This window comes from Ciconia boyciana, chromosome 4 (assembly GCF_034638445.1).
Source record: "Ciconia boyciana chromosome 4, ASM3463844v1, whole genome shotgun sequence".
Taxonomy (NCBI): Eukaryota; Metazoa; Chordata; class Aves; order Ciconiiformes; family Ciconiidae; genus Ciconia; species Ciconia boyciana.
In genome coordinates, this window is record NC_132937.1 from 61,646,411 (window position 1) to 61,666,683 (window position 20,273).

General features: G+C 41.9%; 2 protein-coding genes across 17 annotated transcripts in view; one reads left to right on the forward strand and one right to left on the reverse strand.

Moving 5' to 3' along the window:
- The window catches only part of AGTPBP1 (ATP/GTP binding carboxypeptidase 1), a 77,496-nt gene extending 63,284 nt beyond the window's left edge, over positions 1 to 14,212 (reverse strand). For 4 of the 11 annotated variants that reach the window (XR_012042114.1, XR_012042113.1, XR_012042112.1 and 1 more), the window contains exons 1-3: positions 11,688 to 11,922; positions 1,553 to 1,684; positions 462 to 532 (exon numbers count right to left, since the gene is read on the reverse strand). Coding sequence is in view for 8 of the 11 variants with exons in the window: in XM_072859301.1 (XP_072715402.1) it covers positions 462 to 493 (32 nt within the window). In the remaining 3 variants the exon portion in view is untranslated. Of the gene's footprint in view, positions 1 to 461; positions 551 to 1,552; positions 1,685 to 11,346; positions 11,441 to 11,687; positions 11,924 to 13,826 lie in introns of those variants that run through there. The other 7 variants (XM_072859299.1, XM_072859297.1, XM_072859300.1 and 4 more) reach the window with 7 other exon arrangements.
- NAA35 (N-alpha-acetyltransferase 35, NatC auxiliary subunit) overlaps positions 11,958 to 20,273 on the forward strand; it is a 36,600-nt gene continuing 28,284 nt past the window's right edge. For 2 of the 6 annotated variants that reach the window (XM_072859305.1, XM_072859312.1), the window contains exon 1: positions 20,053 to 20,154. The gene's annotated coding sequence lies outside the window, so the exon portion shown is untranslated. Of the gene's footprint in view, positions 12,402 to 20,034; positions 20,155 to 20,273 lie in introns of those variants that run through there. The other 4 variants (XM_072859310.1, XM_072859306.1, XM_072859309.1 and 1 more) reach the window with 4 other exon arrangements.

Sequence of the window (20,273 nt, forward strand, 5' to 3'; positions counted from 1 at the left end):
TCTTGAAATCTTCTGTAATCTCACTCTTACTTGTCCTAGCTGTGCATTGGATTCCAGGACTGTTGGAGAATGATATACATCTTATGACAAATTCATGGCTTCTTATACAGTGTTATAAACTTGTTCTTTAATTCCTTCAGTATAAATAATTTTATGTTTTGCCAATATTTGCATGAAATTATTAAATTAGTTGATAATTGTTTCAATAAAATATAATGTATATTTTATATTTGGACATGTCTAACACTGAAAATTTTAAATTTAAGAAGTTATTTATTAAATGTGAAGCTACTTTATGCTAATCAATATTGACTCTTTCAGTCTTTCAGGACATCATCTTACACTTTCTCACCAGGGACCCATAATGCGTATTTTATTTATCTTATTATTAAGGTAAAGACTGCTTTTCAACAAATCTCAAATAGCTTGATGTTGAGAAGTCACTATAGTTTTAAATTTACCTTTTTTCAGCTGATGTTTTTACTTTGTTCATATCGGAAACCTGATTCTTCAAATCACCATATCTGATAACCTGGAAGATATTAAACAACTACAAATTATCAACATCTTTTGTTCTTTAATGATGAAATGCTACCACCATATTGGATGCCTCTACACTAGAAATGTTAAATAAGTTAATCCACATTGATTGCATTTCTCCACACTGCCACAAACTCTTCTCTCTTCAATCTATTTCATCCAGCTTTTAAAATAAACTATTGCAATATAACTATGGAGTATGGCTCTGCATCATAATTCAGTCCTACCAAGCTCAGAGAGTCTGATTATAATAAAACAGAAATTTATGTCAGTTACTTAACAGACAATATTTTCATGTCCATGACAGAATTTTATCTAACAAAGCTTCTGCTGAAGCCAGTAAATATGGTTCTTTAAATTTACTTGACAATGTTGTGAGATGCCACAACATACTTATTTCTGACTGCTATTTCAGGTATCTATAGGATAACTAGGACCAGAGGCATAGTGTGAAACATGGAGTGTTTGGTGTTCTTATTTAAGCAAGACCTGAATACATTTCTTGGACAGAAACCATATCGTGCTAAGGACTCAATTTTCCTATCCTTTTAAGGGCATAGTGTCCTCAGGGTACACTGCTTCCTCAAACAGTGCCTCCAAGCAATTAAGGTTGCAGCCTACAGGACCATTAACTGAACCTCAGTACTTCCATCTGAGATCTAATATGAGTGGCAAATACTCCCACTGTGAAAAAAAAACCAGTGTCCTCAAAGGGCACAGTGGTTAGTTTTAAGGTAGAAGACAGGGTAAGGGGAAAAAAGGATGTTCAAAGATACGAATAGTGAGAACAAGGAAGATAAAGCACTTGTTCTCTTGGGAAATGCAGGCAAGAAATTTAGTCAAGCACAGACACACACACAGCCCCCCCAAAGAGAAATTTGTAAGACTTCTCAAAAGTCCTTGTTGTTCAGCACATATAATAATCAGGTTTTTATTACTAGTAAATTCCACTCTGCAATTGCTAAAAGCCTAATGCAGATGAAGTATGAAGCAAGCTTATTTCCAGACTTACCTGAAAGGAGAATTTTTTCCCAGCAGCCAGGAAGCAAATGCTCAGCTTTGCACAAGAATTCCAGCTTGACACAAGCTAACAGGTGTCCTAGATTTGTCCAAGTACCCTTCAAGTGTAAACTGTCTTGACTTCCTTTAAAGAAAATGAATAGTTACAAGAGAATAGCTGTGTCCACCACAATGCAGACAATTTCACAAGTTATAAGGTCTGGATTATTCGAACCACGTTACAGGTCTTACTGGGGGGAAAATATTAGATTCTTGAATTCAAGTAGCCAAGTGCCGTTTTGCTTGCAGCGTTGACCTGCTGTCAGACAGATGATGAACAGTCTGCCAGTGCCAATAGTGTCTACATATTATAGTGTACTGAACTGCTGTACAAGTGGAGCCAGCTACAGAGCTGAACTATCTTGAACTGCAAGGTCTTAATTTGTTTTGCTCTAAACTCACCACAAAGTATTTCAGTAAGCACTAATGTGCAAATGCTCCAGGTCAAGGGGAAAAGACAAGCAGATAAGAAAAAGCACAAGAACTTCTGCAAAAAAAAACAGTGAGAAGGAACAGAGAGAAAAAGAAAAGAGAGAGAAATGCATAGACCAGCAATCCAGAAAGTTGTGGTGGAACATTTATGCATACTAAAGTAGCAAAACCTCTCTTTAACATTTTACAAGGTGATGCAAAAAAGCCACTTCCAAACTATTTTAAAAACTTCTAATATTTTGCTTATTTTGAATAAAGGATTGATAGAAAGGTAAAGGCTGAAGGTGCATGAGTCAATTTAAACATACTTTTTAAACACATTTAATGCCACTTGCCTGCCAGTGGTAGCAGAGCAGAGGGTAAATTAGCATCAGTTCTTCTGCATTTAAGACCAACGACAATTGAAAAAAAAAAAAAAAGCCTCAAGTTGGAGGGGAACAGAGGAGAGGAGAGCAGGGAGGGTTGACTAGTTCAAGTTGATGTACGCTGGATTCTGTGCAATCTCCCTCCGCCTTTTCACACTGTCTGTGGAACGTTATCCCCTCCATCCTCCCACCTGCACACAGGAAACAGGCAGCTTCTTCATAGGAAATTTCTCCAGACAGGTAAAGTTCCAAATCAGAAAGCTGCGCTCACTGTAATAATGCTACCAACACTAAGATAAATTAAGTGGACCGCAAGAAGTTAGATATAATTTTCATCTTTCCCTTCCTGCACAGAAAAACAAAGATATGCCTTATGTGACATGTATTTGCTTGCCTCCTAGGTGAATTCCTTGTCACCGAGCCACTGACTCACTTTCTCCACTGATCCACCTTTTCAGCCCTGTGAAACTTTGCCACTCACTGGCAAAGCTCGTGCAAAAGGGCAGAGGATACCCCCTCGCCCCCAACACTGACCTTTCATTTAAGTTTTGGCATGTGTTGAAATATAACAGAATAACATGGAACCCAGACTCCTACTTCTTGGATAAATACTCTAACCACAAAGCTACTGTACAAAATGGCGAGCACTATCACAAAGCTATTTTCTTTTGCTCAAAACAATGGCTAAAGAAACAAACTAGCACCATTTCATTCAGACCTCACATTCAGGCGTGTCTATTAGGCATTACTGGGAGGGCCTGTTAGACTACAGAGGACTCATAAGGACACCATCTTCCTGAATACTAAATTGATTTATATGCACTAGAAGAACACCAAGATGCTCAGCCTCTCTGAGTCAGCAATAATTCTGATCAGACCTTGTAACAAGATTCAGAGGAAACTTTACTGACACAAGTTAGGTAGCAACCTGCATGGGGGTGAAAAGGGGAATTAGTAATTCTGGTACTGTGCTCTTAATGCTCGATACTAATACACCTGCTAGCACAGATGACTGGACCTCAGGGCTTCTGAAAGAAAGCATTCACGGATTATGACCAGGGTCACAGAATCCAGATGTTGCTATCCTCTTCTATAAATAGCCTCAGCCCCAGTTCTTCTCATGTGCATGAAGAAACTTCTAGATTTGAGCTTTTCTTTGCCAACTGCCAGGCTTGAGGTTTCCTCCCTTACTGCAACCCCTGAAGATCACACATCAAGTACTCGTGGTGTCTCCTGTCCAAACTCTTCACTAGGGACACCAAACAAAGCCCTCTTTTTTCCTTGATCTCACCTATCTGTATCTGATCCACAGTCAAAACTGGCTCCTGATTCTTCCACAAAGGAGTGTCTCATTCCCATTTTAGGCATTCATTTCCTTTTGTGATCCTAAATCCACTGCTTTGGGGGAAGAGAAACCTAAAATTCTATCTGTTTCAAAAAATAAGCCAATAAATAAAAATCCCCTTCACTAAAATCAGGCCATTGCCCGTCCCACTTCCCTTGTTTGTCTTCTCTCTTAGAGGAATTCTTTTTCATTTTCACGCAAATATCAGGAACTTCACACCACAGTAGAAAGCCACCTAATCATCAAATTTACTTTCCATCATCTAGTTAATAATGGAAAGAGAGAATTAGAAAAAAGTAAATGCTACTAACCAAATACTTTGTACCCACTGTCACATAGCTGGTTTTGCCTCTTCTTTAGGATTCTGGTACTTAAACTGGTATATCAGGGGAAAGCGAGTATACCCTTATTTATTGCAAGCAATCAAGGTGTAATTTCTACATGGTCTGAACAGCGATCTTTAAATAAAACTGAAGAAATCAAATTAAACTCAGTACAGTAATGCATGGCTCAACTGTACCAGCACTTGCAGTTAAGTGTATTCACTGTAAACTGTTTTCCCTTTTATCTCCCATTAATCACTAATGGGCAGTAGAGAAGGCAGACACAAAACCAAACACCAATCCTTACTCTAACTTATAATCATAACAAGAAAAAATGCATAGTCACCATTACAATATGTCAGTGCTGAGCACTTTTGTTGTCATTTTGATAACATCACATCTGAAAGAAATTCTGATATGTTAAACACACAGTAACCTCACATCTGAGGCTCAAAACTTTTAACCAACAGCAGCTCTGCTTTCATGGTTGCTTTTTTTTTTTTTTTAACTTTTTTCTTTTTCACTGAAACTGGAAGTTTTTTATATATACATTTAAAATATATATTTGGGAATTATACCAGACTGTCTTACCATCAAGCCCATTTGCTTGCAATGGAAAATCTTGCCAAAAAGTATTTTTCCAAACAACTGCCATGGAAGACAAATCTATCAGTATCTGGCAAGCTAATGGTAAGCAAAGGGAGCAGTACTAGTCAGACAGGGCAAAACGACTCTGCCACAAAACCAAACGTGCTCAGAATCAACATGTACTGAGCACGCCAGATAAAGTCTACATCTCAAGACCATGGAGGCTTAAAAACCCCCCAGTTTTCATGCTAAAATGCCATTAGAAGTCTCTCTTAGGGAAAACAAAGATAATCTGTCTGCTACTGAAGCTAGGAAGCGTTCTCACTTTACATAAACAGAATTCACATGCTTCAATTGACCAAAACACTTTAACATGAAATTTAACTAAAGTTACACTTTAACATAACTGTAACTGAAACATCTGAAGTATCTTTGTATTTTCTTTTCTTAACGCCCCACACACACACATAACCACACACAAGAAAAACAAACAAACAAATAAAAAAAACCCAGAAAATAAATTCCTTAAAAAAGCCAGAGGCCTCTGAAATTTACCTGGTTAATACTAGGACTTTCCTGCAAAATACTTTGTAACTACATTCCAAAGACGACAGCTCTTTTCATCAAATGAAACTAGAAAAATCAAAACCAAGTATGGATATGCACAGTTTATTGATACTGTTAAAACTGTTCTACTTGCAGTATACTCTACTTTCTGTGTTTTTATTTTCCAGAAACTCGTTTTCTTAACTAACATATGTTATATAGAAAGAAAGGCCTATTTTTTGAGTCTGTTCACTATATATTAAAAGAAGGTATTTTATTATCATAAATGAGTTGCAAAAACCACATATCAAATCATATCCATGAAGAGACAAAACAAAGGGTCAGTTTCATTGTGTATATCTAGCCTAATAAGTCTGCAAAACCTTTAAGATTGTTCATCTATCTATATTTCCATGTTTTGCTTTGTATTCAAAGCTAAGCGCATCCCAAAGTATTTTCAAAGCCAGAGCTCAGACTTCAGTTATGCTCATCATGGAGTTATTGATTTGAGAGGTTAAAAAAAAGTAAACATGAACAAGTGCACAGCAAATAAGTCGTTTCTTTGCTGTGTACTTATTTATCGGAGAGTGGAAGCAAGTAGCTGAGCAACATCTTTGTAAATGCTACAGTATAAAAAAAAAAAACTAGTATGCGAAAAGGAAGGAATACAAAAGTTCAGAGGACAGAATTGTGTCAAAAAGCAATGAATTAAAAAATTAAATAGAGAAAACTCTAAGTATGAACCGAGAAAACATGTAATGATTTAAAATTTCATAAATACTAGGCAGAAAAAACACTAAATCAAAACCCTCTATGAGATCAGGTGATTGCATTCTGGGGTATGCTTCCAGAAGAAGCTTCTACCTCTCACAGAAGTACACGGGGGTCCCCCCGTTCAGATTAAACCGGGGGTCCCCCCCGTTCAGATTAAACCAGAAGCAAACTGGCCTTTGATAGTATGTCATTTTACATACCCCAAAGTCTCAGAAGTTGTTCATAGGTCAAAATATTCTTTTTCAAGACACTGAAAAAGTCTGTTTAAACACAACCACATAAAAACACTACTGCATTCTTTGTGCTCGGGGCAATCTTAATTCCAAAATACTGCTTGTGGTTTACTTTTTTAAAAATAGAAGTAAATTGTTTGCAGGAACATACTGTTTACCTAAGTAAATTTACACTCGTAGGGATAGGCCCTGTGTTCAAATTTAGGATGAGCAGCAACGTGTGACAGCAAGAGTTACCATCTCAGTATCAAAAAGCAAACTACCGAGAACACTTGTAGAGAGCAGATCAACACCATGATAACCAGCATCCTAAATATGGCAAAACCCCACAAATACTCCTGCACAATACGGAAAACTGCAGTATGTTACATGAGATTACACAAGCAACATTCACCAGGACAGCACAGTGCTCTTCCTTTGGAAGCAGTAAGAACTTGCCACTGCTATTAATACAGTGGTGCTGCCTCCACCGTCTCTTCCTCTTGTACCATAAGGAGGACCGTCCCTTTGCAAAGGGCTTAGAAATCATACCTTAAATAACCCCTCTGACCATTTAATCATTTACTCATTCACACATGACATATTGTTTCCCAATTCAGTACCCCAAGTGGCAACTTCCACAAGTAAAGTTTTGAAAAACTTTTTCTGACAGAAAACACTTCTATTTATACAAACCAGCAGAGTTATTGGAAGTGAAGAATTTCCTTAATAAAAAGATGAGACCTGATGTTAGATTAAACTCTCACAGACTATTTTGAGATGCCACAGTTGTTTGTACAACCTGCTTCGTATCCTGAAAGCTCAAGCCACAGTACAAAACAAAGTTTTGGTTATCTATAATCCAACTTTAAACTCTAGTGATTGAAAACCTGGGGAAATCCTTCACGCTTTGCAACTAAGTTTCAAGTTGGCAAATCCTACATTGTACTCAACCACAATCTAGTAAACAGAACCATATACATAAAGAGTTATAACTAACATGGCAGTGAAAATCTGTTTTCTGAAGTTGCCTGTTCCTAGCCCAGTTCCTGACCCTTCTTCTACAAGCACTGGGAAACAAAAATATAGACTTCCCACCCCATCCGTAATCTTACTTTGTGGGAGTCTCATAGAAATTGAAGTCATAGCAATAGCGCGGAGAGAGACAATTTTCAGGACCACCTGTTTCTTAAATTAAATTAAATTGTAAATTAGGACAGAATGGCTTCAAGTACACACTAAACAGTTATCTCTTCCTAATACTTTAATATGCAGCAGTACGAAAAGCTTTTGGTGTCATCAAAAAATGATAATGTACCTAAGGATACATTAAAAGTACTTCTTCCATGAGAAAAAGTATGTTCAAGATACTAGAACAACTAGAAATAGTTTTCTTCCAGATGTAATTTTAAGACTTCACGTGGAAATGGCAGGAAAAAAACCCTTTATGTAATGACAACAGCTAACCAACTCCTCTAAGTAGGAAAAAAAAAAATCTTACGTTTTTGCTGGAAAAGAGTCTAATTTTTTAATTCAAAATAAAATGAAAAGGCTAACAACCTTTATTAGTCAAAGAAAAAATACCTCTGAAAATCAGCTACTGCCTTTTCCTTGTACCCTTTGCAATAAATATAGTAGGAAACAAAAAAGTCAGCTGATTAGTTTACCCATTGCTGCATTATAGCAAAGTGCTGAGTTTTTTATGTGACTAGATAAACTACAGTATATAATCAGACATTCAAAATGACATACATAAAGCTTCATAGAAGACTGAAGCACCAAAGCCCAGTACAGCAGCTTGCCAACTATGTCACGCAGCCAATTACCACCAGTCCACTTAACTGTAAAAACAAAGTCTGATACATGTAGCCAACAAAAGCTGTAAATATCTAATAGTGATTCCCTTTAAAAAAAAAAAAGAAAAAGAAAAAGAAAGGAAAAAAAGCATTTATCAGGAAAAGAGCAAAATAAGAAAACTGTACTTCATTTCTTGTCTGGAAAGAAGCTCCTAGAAAGCTACCGGCACGGCAAGCATAAGGTTACTCCTCAAGACACGACAAACTTGCCATCGCCAGGCTCACAGAGTATCACATTCAAAGCTTGCATGATTTAAGTTGACAGAAACATTGCAAAAGTCAGCTACTTCTTGCCCAGCTAGCATAACCCTTTCATCAGGTAGAAGGTGAATGGCACAGGGAGGGAGGCGGGGGGCAACAAAAATAGCCAGGAGGGAAAGGACAATCTTAGCAGAAACTAAGCATTTCCCTACACCAAAAACTGAACAAGAACTGGAAACCCAGTAACTTTCCCCAGCTCTTGGAAATGCTTCATTGATACAGTGCTAAATGTCAGAGGTGCTTTGCAGCACCTAACCTAGTAACTGCTCCTTTGGCTTACGCTGTCTTGGTGGCTAACGTCAGTAAAGAAATCAGCCCAAACATCTAAACTTGGTAGTTCACCAGCTGAGTTAAAGCAAACCCTCAAGCCTGGTTTTAATCCAGAAGGAAAAAAAGAAAAGAAAAAAAATCTGTGGCTCCAAGTTGCAGATTTATCTACTCAAATATAATTCCAGCCCTGCAACCTCATTAGTACGCAGAAACACCATCATCTCACAATCCATAAAACTCTCAGCAACCATTCTCACTTTCAAAACCTTGATTTGTACTATTTAGCGTAGGAATTATACTTAAAGCAATTAAAACAGTATTATCTACCTCCAGTACGCAAAACCCTGGACATCCTGCTTCTCATAAATTGTTAGGTTTTTTAAAGATGTAATGAAAATTTTTATGTGCCTTTTAATGTATTAAGCTTTTAGGATGATGGTTTCAGGACTTTCATCTCTGCAGCTGTTGCAAAAGAAAGGAAGGATGCTTGGGTGCTTCCCTCCTGCCCTCCTACTTCCAGTCTTTCCATGTTTAACTGTTACAAAACTGTATTTCCAAACATAAACCATGCTGAATCGTCCTTGTATCCAGGACACACACTGAACAGTTTATAATCTTCTTGGTGCTTAGCACAGGATATTGGACAGTTAAGCTGTGGATAGTGGCAGGGCTTGAAAACATGCCCAGAGATACACTGCCGTTACAAGTCCCTCCTAAGCAGTCATCCAAGCAGCTGCCTTGTTCAGCACTCCCACTCCAATAAACCTGACTTCCCCTCTAAGTTGTTTAAAGTCTTTAAACACTTCAATTACTGCAGTTATACGCCAGGGCCAGGGTGACTTAAGCAGCATTCAGTTATTTTGGACATTAGCAATTCATATCACAGGAGCAATCTCCTAAGGGCAAGCGGCTTGCAGATACTGGAATTCAAGGAGAAGTTTCAACTAACATATTGAGAGCCAAAAAACAGGTGGTTCCCAGATACGTCCAGCAGAGTATCACCGTGAATTTTAAAGACTGCAAAATCTCTACTCATTGCTCAACACACATTGCTGACAAGTTGTTGAGTGACAAGCTGAATGTCTTCCCTAGACTAAAACCTAAACATGGGGTGAAATAGCAAGCACCTTCTGTAAGCCAAGAGGACTTCAGAAAGCTTTCTCCCGAGTTTTTCCTCTCTAATTGTAGCTTCTCACCCATAATTTCAGGGAAGTTGCTCCCAGCAGCAGTAAGATAACTAATATAAGCCAGCTGGTTGTGTGTTACCAACTACTACCAAGACAACTGAATATTTTTCAAGTTCAAAAGCTTCCATTTGGAAGGCAATTTGTGAATTCCTTGAATATGAAAACTTTAAGTATGAGCATTGCCATCTCCAAAACGTGAACTGAAAGCTAAGCCTGACATCGGGTATCACTTCACACAAACGTAGATCAGGTATCACTTCACATGCTAGGACTACTTGGTTTGGGATCCTTTCCTCCCTTTTTGAAAAACAATAAAGAGAGAAACTTATTTTTATGAAGCTTAAAAAAAAAAAAGGCATTTCCCTTAATTTATGCTGGCATTAAAAAAAAAAATCACAGGAGTGAATTGAGACATCAGAAACTGACAATAAAAATTTGTTCTGCTGAAATAGGGACATGTGATAAAATTATCTTGATGTTAAAGAGGAAGGTCTCCAGAAAAGATTATCTTGCCACTCCCCAGCCCAAAAAATAAAAAAGATGCTCCAGCACAGACTTGCATTCACAATGCATATCATGAGGTATAATTTCCAGAAAAAGTCTTAGGTCACAAGTATGATTTCACTGAAGGATTAACCAGAAGGTGGGGCTATCCCATCAGCACCATCCTGTCACCCATCATTATATGCAGCAGCAAAACACACACGGAATGCTACCTGCAAAACAGGGAAGCCTTTTCATGAGATATAACCTACAAAGGTAGTTCACACACATATTTGTCTAAAAGAACATCATTAGTTGGAATACACTGGTTGGAGAGCTAATTCCCTCATGACGGCAAAATACACAAAAATCAACATTCATACTACAAGGCTATACAGAAGTTTCATAGTGTCTTTACACCATACAGGTGCACGGAAGAATCTCCTCTCTTCCTATGATGGAAAGCTTACAGCTGTAAGCATACACAACAAAAGTCCATGCAGGTCAGGGTCCCTAAACGTCTGACAACGCTCAGTGCCTGAAAACAGGATACGCTGAAGAAAAACACCACTCCACCCCCTATTTCTCAGATTCTCTGTGTCAAGCATTTGAACCAACACCTAGAGAAATACTTGCTATGCTGGATTTCCACAACCGTAAGAGGAGGCAGGAAGAGAAAAAAAACCCAAATAATAATAAACTCCTACCCAAGGAGCGTTAAGTTAAACAGACGTTCAGCAGGCTATGCCGCATGGCTCATCAACCAAGGGTTATTCCAGCCGCCGTGTCTTCCACGCAATAGCCATACTAGGTTATCCCGCCCGGCAGGGAGGGCAGGGGGCCACACAGCCACGGCGTTACGAGGCCAGCAGGACAGGGGCTCACCCACAGCACTGCCGCTCCGCAGAGCGTGAAAGTTTCGCTGTAACGCCGCCTCGCACAGCCGGGAAGCCTGTCTGACCGGGCCGCGCACCGCACTGCCCGGCGCGGACGAAGACACACACCCCACGGGCAGCGGCGGGCTCGGCGCCGCCAAGCCGCCGGCTCCACCCCCTGCCGCGGGCAGACCCGACGCCCCGGCCAGGCCCCGAAGCACCGCTCCTACCGTAGGGCCCGTAACCATCTCCGCAAGTGGGAACACGCAGGGCGCAGTTCCCGGGGAGAGCTGCCGTGGCCGTGCGTCCCCACACACACACACGCCGCTCCCCGACACGGACCCGCCGCCCGGCACGGCGGGAGCCGGCACGGGGGGGGAGCCGGCACAGGGGGGGAGCTGGCAGCCGGGCGGCACCCACCCCGCGCCGCCCCGCCCCGCCTCAGTCTCAGTCTCAGTCCCGGCCCCGGTCCGTCCCCGCGGGCGCCTCGCCTCGCCTGGCGCGGCCCTGCCCTGCCCTGTTGCGGCCCGGCCCGCGCTGCCGAGGGCGATGCCCGCCCGCGGGGCTTCACCTTTGCGGCCGCCGCCGTCCCGAGAGCCGGGGCTAACCCGCAGCCTCCCTGAGGGACGGGCGAGGCGGCAGGAGGGGTGCCCCTCACCCCGCGGCGCTCAGGGGGGTGAGCCGTGCCGCGCCGGGGCGGCGGCTCCGCGCTGCGGCCCCGCCGTCCTCATGCGAGCGGCGGCAGCAGGAACCTGCCCGCACCGCAGCGCGTCACCGCCCCGCCGCGCCCCGGCGTCGCGCAGGCGCCCGGCGCCGCCGCCGCCCGCGGGGGGAGCGCGGTGCCCGGCCTGTGCAGCAGTGCTGCTGCGCGACCCCTGCCGCCGCCGCCGCCCGGAGGTCGAGGAGCGGAGCCAGCGGCTGCTCGCGGCGGCGCCGGAGGAGGCCGCGAGGGGAGGCCGGGAAGGTCTTCACCTGGCCACGGGCCGCCTTCTCCCGGCCCGCCTCAGGTGCCGTGCTGCTGCGGGCCTTCCCCTCGGCCGCTGAGGCGCCTCGCCGGCGGCCGGGGCCGGGAGGCGAGGGAGGGTGCGGGCTGCCTCAGGCGGCGGCTGCACGACCCGGGAGGTGCGTGGGAATCGTGGCTGCAGGATCAGCGTGACCAGGCGCGTGAATCTGCCTCGCCGGCAGCGGCACCCTTGACACCGGCCGCTCGCATCTGAGCGTTCCTTACTCGCTTGCTGCGCTTCCCCCGCCCAGCGGAACTTTCACACTCCATTTTTCATGGCAGGTGAGTACTCGCAGCTGCAGTGAAGCCATAGCTCCCTCCTGCCTAGGGCACCGAGGAAGCACTGACGCAAGTTAAGAAAACTCGGGTCAGTGATTTGTAAAAGCCACAGGCTTCATTCTCTTTTTTCCCCCCTCTTTCCCTTCCAGATCTTTCCAGAAGGGAAATAGTACTTCATACACTTAAAAACCATTACATTTTATGGCAAATCCTCTATGTGCCCAGTTTTGAGCCACTCAGTAGCACTGATGACTTCTGAAAGTGGGCAATTTCATCTCCCTCCCCAACACTTCTTAATCTGTAACAACCAAGAAGTAACATTTCCTTCGTCATAAAGTTCCTCAAATGAAGAAAGGAAACTACCAACAATTCCGAGGTCAGATCTTTATAGCGATAGTTTACAAAACCTACAGAGGAGAAGCAGACCTTTAGTGACGGCTGATAAACTAAAATCCAGTTCAGATCTCATTTCTGCCGATAATAGCTAATGATAAAGGCACAGTCCCTAATAGAAATACGCAAGGTTCATTTCCCAATAACACTGTGTAACCAGCCGCAAAGTTACCCGTTCTAATTCTTACTCGGTGAAAAGCAGATTTCAGATCCTTTAAATTGTACACGTTTATTAATCTTGCCTTTCATAATACATACACCTGGCTACAGCACTTGCAACTACTGTCTTACACACCGTGATTTTTTCCACTCACAAAGACAGGAACAAAGATATCCAAGACTTTTCTACTGTCTAGGAAGTAGCTGTGCATTTTGGCTGACAGCTGGCAACTCTTGTTAGGGCTGATTCACCTGAATAATTGTTTATAGTTACTGCTTGTTACTCCTTTAACTCACATGGTGTTACAGTGTTAGAAAGGTAAGTTCTGCTTATCATCCATGCAACGGTTCCCAGATAATCCGCATAGAGAACATGCACATCTGCACCTTCTGGACACAGAGCAAAGCTGCTTTGCTGGCAAGTCAGCAGAAGCTGCACAAGTTAGGAGCAGGGGACTACTTTTGCGTAGCTGTGACAGACGGGAGATACGAGTCCTCCTGTCTGGGTCTGGTTAAATACAGTGTGTCTAGCTAACTAGCATCAGCCAATTTCTACCCACTACATCAGGAAAGCCAACTAGAGTTTTTGGTGGAGTTAATTCAAGTTTAAACTGCTATAACAGATTATTTAGTCCATTATCATATAGTTTATCCATAAATGCTTGATTACGTTTTCTTAAGTCTCCTTCCCACCATATTAACATGAATAGATAGAAGCAATTAAGGCATATAACCTGTCATCCTCGATTTTATTATTCACTTGGTCTCTCTTCAGCAAATAATTCAACATTAATTATGCTTCCTAGAACTTGTAAACCTATGGGTTACGATCAGAAAACACACATGTATTTGGAAGGAGATTCCTCCCTCTCCTACCTTACAAGTTTCCCCAGTCATCTAACGTAATGAGAAGAACGCAGAGAATCAGAATGCAGGAATTTACCAGCACACTGGCAACGGGTAGGAAGAGTCTCACTTGTTCCATAACAGCAGTCAGATTGGATGATGGTTAAGAGAGAATACTTTAAAACAGCAAACAGTACAGCTACAAGTTTTCTCTGAAGTTCTATTGATGGAATTATTTTAAATGCATAACTTTGTCTACAGCAAAGCAGAAGACATGGAATAAACTCAAGTATGACTCAGGCAAAGACAAAAATAGTGTCAGGCAGGCTCTGGCAAGTAAAGCGCAAATAAGGGGGGGTGTAGATAAAAATCTCTCAAATTTTTTAAAGCTGAAGTCAAAGTCAGTTAAGTTAGTTAAGGAAATATTTTTAAACAGCTCTGTATGTGTCCTGGTACATGACAAAAATAAGTCAGTAAAAATATGAGAATGCTCTACTGAAGAAAGAGGACACAGCAGATTGAATTAATTTAAGACTGGCAAAAAGTCTAATTTCATTTAAGAAAAAACAAGTGATAGTAGCGTGCCTGATACAAATACTTGCATTGGTTACTGAAACCCATTGACTTTTCTCACTGTTAATGTAAACAGTGCAGAAGATAAGTTTTCTTTTTTTGGGGGGAGTTGCATTTACCTTAACTATTTCGCCCAAAAGATTGTTCTGTGCAGAACTATTTTTACTAGCAAAACATCCATTTATGGGAAGTTAAAGGTCATTGATTTATTTAACCTAGGGTTTTGGGGGTTTTTTTGGCAGACAAAGCGATTCACAGTTTAGGATTTATTTCTACGGAGAACAAGTTTAACTTTAGAAAAGTTGACTCTGGTGTACAAATGCAGTAGCAGGCCAGTGCTGTTCTTACTTACATAATAATTCTCACTGATTCAGATGCAGTTTACTTACATGAGACTGCAGGAATCTGCCCTAGCTTTGTTTGTTTTCAAACACATTACTGTGTGCAAAAGTGAACAATTTATCCATTGAATCTTTTTAAAAGATATACTTAAAAATAACATAAAACAGAATACAATTCTAAACATTTATCTGATACTATGAAGTTAATATAATAGTTCATTATTCTTCTGATTTCACAAAATTTTACAACATTTCAAGTAAGATCTTTAACAAGCACACAAGATTATAACAAGCAATTAACATTTTATTTAGCCAGAGAAAAACATAAATCTGTGGTGTTTTGAAAATAAGGTGATGGCAAATTATATTGCAATTAAGAGAAAGCTTGACGGGGAGCCAGGCACCCTTCTCTGAAAACAGCAGCAACAGTAATGCTGCCTTGTGGAGCAGAATGGGTTCCATACAAAATTAAGTCTCTGATTTTGGTATTTGTAGTGAATTCAGTGATAGGAATATACTTCCTAAAAGGACAATCCAAGCACTTAGAAAAAAGTAACAAATACATGTCAATCTACACACAATGTGGAAAGGCAAGGACATCAGAGGTGTCCAGCATCATGAGCTACAAAGGCAGCTTGTATGTTTACACAAATCACATAGCTTTCATTTAGTATTTCTGACAAGGCAATACAAGCAATGAATCAAGTAACAGATTGCTGATGTTTATGCAGAGGCACAAGTTTTCAGACAAAGACAGGCGCCCCGCTCCCAACTGCATGTTTATAGTCTGTTACATCAACATTTACTACTACGTAAGCAGTACAGTATGACTTCCAGGATCAGACCATACAGCTAAAATAATCACAAATAATATTAAAAGTTAATGGTTATCCCCTCTGGGAGCAGGAAAAGCAAGGAGAGTAAGAAAAAGCTCTTCAAAATACTTTAATGGGCTAGCAAGGTGTAAGCATTATTAGATCCTATCCTCTTCCTTTGTAATTATCACCTGGCTACTCATTGTTTCCTATTAAATCTTAACCAGTACTGGTTAAATCTGCCTTGCTTGTTTCTATACTCCTATGTACTGAACATATCCAGTCAGTTCCAGATAATGAACACAACTATCAGCTCTCCTCAACTCTGAAAAACAATCACTCCCTCATTTGAAAGCCAACACTTGTCTCTACATAGACACTGGAGAATTTGTTTTTGGCTCTTTATCTCTAGATATGTCATTCCTCCCTAGCCATTAGAACATTTGGTACTTTTCCAACATAGCCTCTGTTCTTTTTCACCTTTGAGAAGATCTTTTGTGCTCCGTTACATGTGTATTTCAATGCATACAAAAGCATTTCAGTTCAACTTCACATCTGTGGTTCATTCAGCTACTCTTGGTTTTGTAATACTACAAATGAAACAACCCATCAATATTCTTTGCACAGAGTAATTCAGGATGTATAGATTTGTACCCTGGTGTATAGTTTCATCTAAGTGTTCTAGGGACTGGGGGTAGGAAGGAGTGGGTGTTGTTTTTCAGGGCAGGAAGGGGACAAATTTCTGAAGTGATGCACCATGTTTCAAAGGCTCATACCAAGTCAGCCACTTTGTTCCATATGCCTACTGACAATCACGTTTAATTTATATATGCAGGATATTAATGAAAAAAAAACAAAACAACAACCAACCAAACCAAAACCAATAGTGAATCTCATGTGTTTCAGTCAAACCAGAACCTCCATACTCACAGTTTTAAAAAAAAAAAAGAATTTATGCATATCATTTAATTTGTGCCCTGAGGGCAACATGTTGCTACTTCTTCATATCCTGACTACTATCACAGGTATTTTTAGTTATATTAGTGCACCAGATTTTGACAGCTTATATTAGGACAAAGTTGTCAGCTAAGTACTATGGAGCTGCAAACTGGGGCAGTTTTTCAGGTTGTTTTTGTTTTTAAACAGGCCCTTAATCTGGAATAGCCGGTGGCAAATTCCTTCATATACACACAGATTAAAGAACAAGAATTAATAGACTTTGGCCCAGCTGAAGGTCACCTTCTTTCTATTTATCAAAGTATTTGCATATTTTCACATATCTCCATTTTCCTTTTCTCCCTGCACCAATTAGTTCCATTAACAAGGGCATCCAAGGCAATGGTAATTTCCTGAAAAATCAGCTGTACTTTAAGCAAAGAAAAAGGTAAAATATAATCTTAAAAAATGACTATGAGATACCTACTGCTTGGGGGAAAGCTAACCGAAAGTAATGCAGCAGGTGACCTCTGCAAGTCACTTTCAGAGTGATTTCACTCTGTCCACAATGGACTTAAGGCACTTCTTGAGGGAGAGGAGGGTTCTCTGTGTTATTCAGAAAATGATAAACAAATGATGTAATTCTGTACAAACAGGTCATATGTAACTCTACACACTTAAGATTTTTGATCCTTAGAGCAAACAAAGGAGACCTGTCTCTTAAATCTGCTTCCATTTATTTAGCATGTTTTAAGAATAGCATCCAGACTGTGAGAATACATGATAAATAGACAAAACTTATTGGTAAATCTTGTTGTTCCATTTGATTTAATTGACCTTTATGCGCACAGTACGTCAAAGACTACAGAAGCCTTCTTGCTTATGCCTGTCAAAATTCCTTTTACAGGATTTTTTTTTTTTTCTTAAGCTGAACAGTAGAGGACAAGTTTGCTCATTTCTCCTCTTAAGTATCCTTAAAAAAATCATAATGCTTTAGTATGAGTTTCTGCAGTGTAAAAATAGACACTCTGTATTACAAACTCATACAAAATACATCAATACCTTCAAAATTAATGTAACATCATTTTGGAAGGACAAAAATAGCAGGCAGTCAACTGACTACACCCTAAACTGGTACACAGCTAGCTGAAGTTTTCTTAAACAAAGCAGCTATTTAAGCCAAGTATATGATGACACATTCTTACTGTATTACATGAACAAAGGTACTCCATAATTAACACTGAAGCAAGTTCCTCATAATTCTTACATTTAATCTACTCCCACTTCACCAAGAAGGAAGCACACAACATGTTCTGGACACAACCACCAAGAATTATCTGGAGGTTGCTTTTCTGTTTTGATTAACATTGAGGACTACCTTGTAGATCCTACACATATGTGCTTGACTAAGAAAGAGGGATACGTTTGTATTAAACACCAAGGCATTTTAAATACTAGTAACCTTTGTAATCTATTCCCCCCAAAATAATTGTGTGTGTGGAACCTAAAAATAAGTAAAAAGCAATTTTATTTCTCTAGATGTTCCCATGTGAGTATCACACGTACCACAAGTTAGATCAGTCCTTCATAGTACTCCATCAATGCACTTCATTGTATCATATCAGGTTAAAGTGCTTTGATGTTCTCGAAGCAAAGCATCTCAGCTTAGGGGTTACTGCAGGGAACGTGTTGACTTTTTAAACTGTGACGTCATTTCACACACACATAACCAACCTGTTGTTCATTTTTGACACCTGGTATTTTTGCCAAGAGAAGTGATAATTGCTTACAGTTAGTTACGATGCATCCCATTGGTCTACTGAGAATTGGACTGACATCGCCACGATTACTTCACAAAAGCCAGCTCATAATTGCTACCATTCAGCCTGCGCAGAAATACAAATAGGTATTTGCTAACAGGAGCATCTGTGACAAACTTGAAACATACTACCTTTTCAAAAACTAATTTTCATTAAATATTGGGGTTTTTCATTAATTTTGTAGTTAAATTATTATTACAGATTATTATATGGGCTGCAGCCCTTCTCTCTTGAAATTAAAAATTGAATTCCCCAGAAAATCAACAGTCTTTCTACAGAGCAGAGTGCTGGTCCAGGTATCACTGTTTTCTGTATTAAGGAAGATACAACCAGCTTTCATTTACAGGTGTTTTAACCACCATCAGGTTCAAAAATAATGATCTGCTCTTTGCCACCATAACCTTATCATCATTACAAGATATATATTATAAAGAGTTGCATATCACCCCAGGAATTAAGTACAGTGCAGCTGTGAACCACCAGACATTTCAACAGCCATTGAACTAGAGACAATTCTTTCAGATTAAGTAGGTGCTGTCATTAATTTAACATGAGCTCAAACTCCATTTTCTCCTTCTGCTTTCCTCTGAGTACAAATGCTCTGTACTTTGAGCACATTGAATAAGAAGAGTGATAGGTGAAGCTGGCCTTTTCATTTTAAAATCTAACTACTTCCTCATAACCTTGGAGGCAAAATCTACTTAAGCTAGCCTCTATTTGGTTAGTAGAGCACATCAGCTGCTGTCTTTTACATTGGTGATCTTTGCCAGAAACGCTGGAAGCACTCAGTTTGTGCATTTTGAAAAAATTAATAAAGATCAAATCCACTGTGAATGGCTCTAAAAATACAGTTCCCTTAGACCTCTTATGTCAGCTGGTTTCTCCCCAACAAAAGAAATAATCAGCACAACTGAGTAAACTCTGCAGAGAAACACTGTTACGTAATCTCTAGCAGGTATGTTCCATTAAAACGGAGAGGGCAAAAGGAACGGGAAGAAAACAGCTGACAAAAAAAAAAAAATCGCCTCAAGTCTGCTTTCAATTCGGCAACTCAAATTCGGCAAACTGCCAGAACGACTCGCATGGCTGTAGCACCCTGCCCGCTCAGCCCACCACCCCCAAACCCCAGCAACCACCACTGCACCTTCACCAAGCGCTGATTCGCAGCAGGGTGCGACCAACCGCCGGGCAGCGGAAGACGCCAGAACCTGGACCGAGAGCCGGCACCACAGACGCCTGCAGAGGCGGAGCCGGGCCACCGCTAACAGCGGTCCGCCGACATCGTTCGGGGCAGACTTAAAGACAGAGGGGGTCTCTGCCCTCTCTGCCCTCTCTGCCCTTGTTGAGCGGCAGGGTCCCGCCCGCCCATGGCGCCACGGCCTCCACGTGCCGCCAGGCCTCAGGCTCCTTCTGAGCCACCTTCCTCCCGCCCGAGCTAGGCGTACTCGGGCCCCTGGTCTGCGGAGAGGGACTCCCGCCGCTCTCTCCGAGGCTCCCGCCCCGTCTCGCCCACACAACTGGGGGCTCATGGTACCCTCACCGCCACCGAGCTCCGGGGAACCCTCGGCCGGCCCGCCAGGCCTCCCCTCCCTCCCTCAGCGTACGGCGCAGACGCAGTGGCTGCCCGAGTGCCGCCGCCATCTGCCGTTCTCGCACTCCTCCCCACCTCTTGTCCCGCCCCCCGCCGCTGGCGGTGTCAGGCGCATGCGCATCTGCGGAGGGGAGGGGGAGGAGCGCCTGTGCGCCTGCGCCGGGACCCGGAGGCCGGGTTCCCGGGCTAGTGTCGGCGGCGCTGAGTCTGCGCGTGCGCGGCGGCGGCCCAGGCAGGCTCGGAGGGCTGAAGGGAGCGGGCCGGCGGCGCCGGACGCGGCGGGTGAGGCCCCCAGCGCGGGGGAGGGTGCGGGGAGGGGGGTGACGTGCTGCTGCCACCGGGGGCAGCGCGACCGCCTCCCGCCTCGCCTCGCCTCTCCGGGGCCCCAGCGAGAGCCAGCC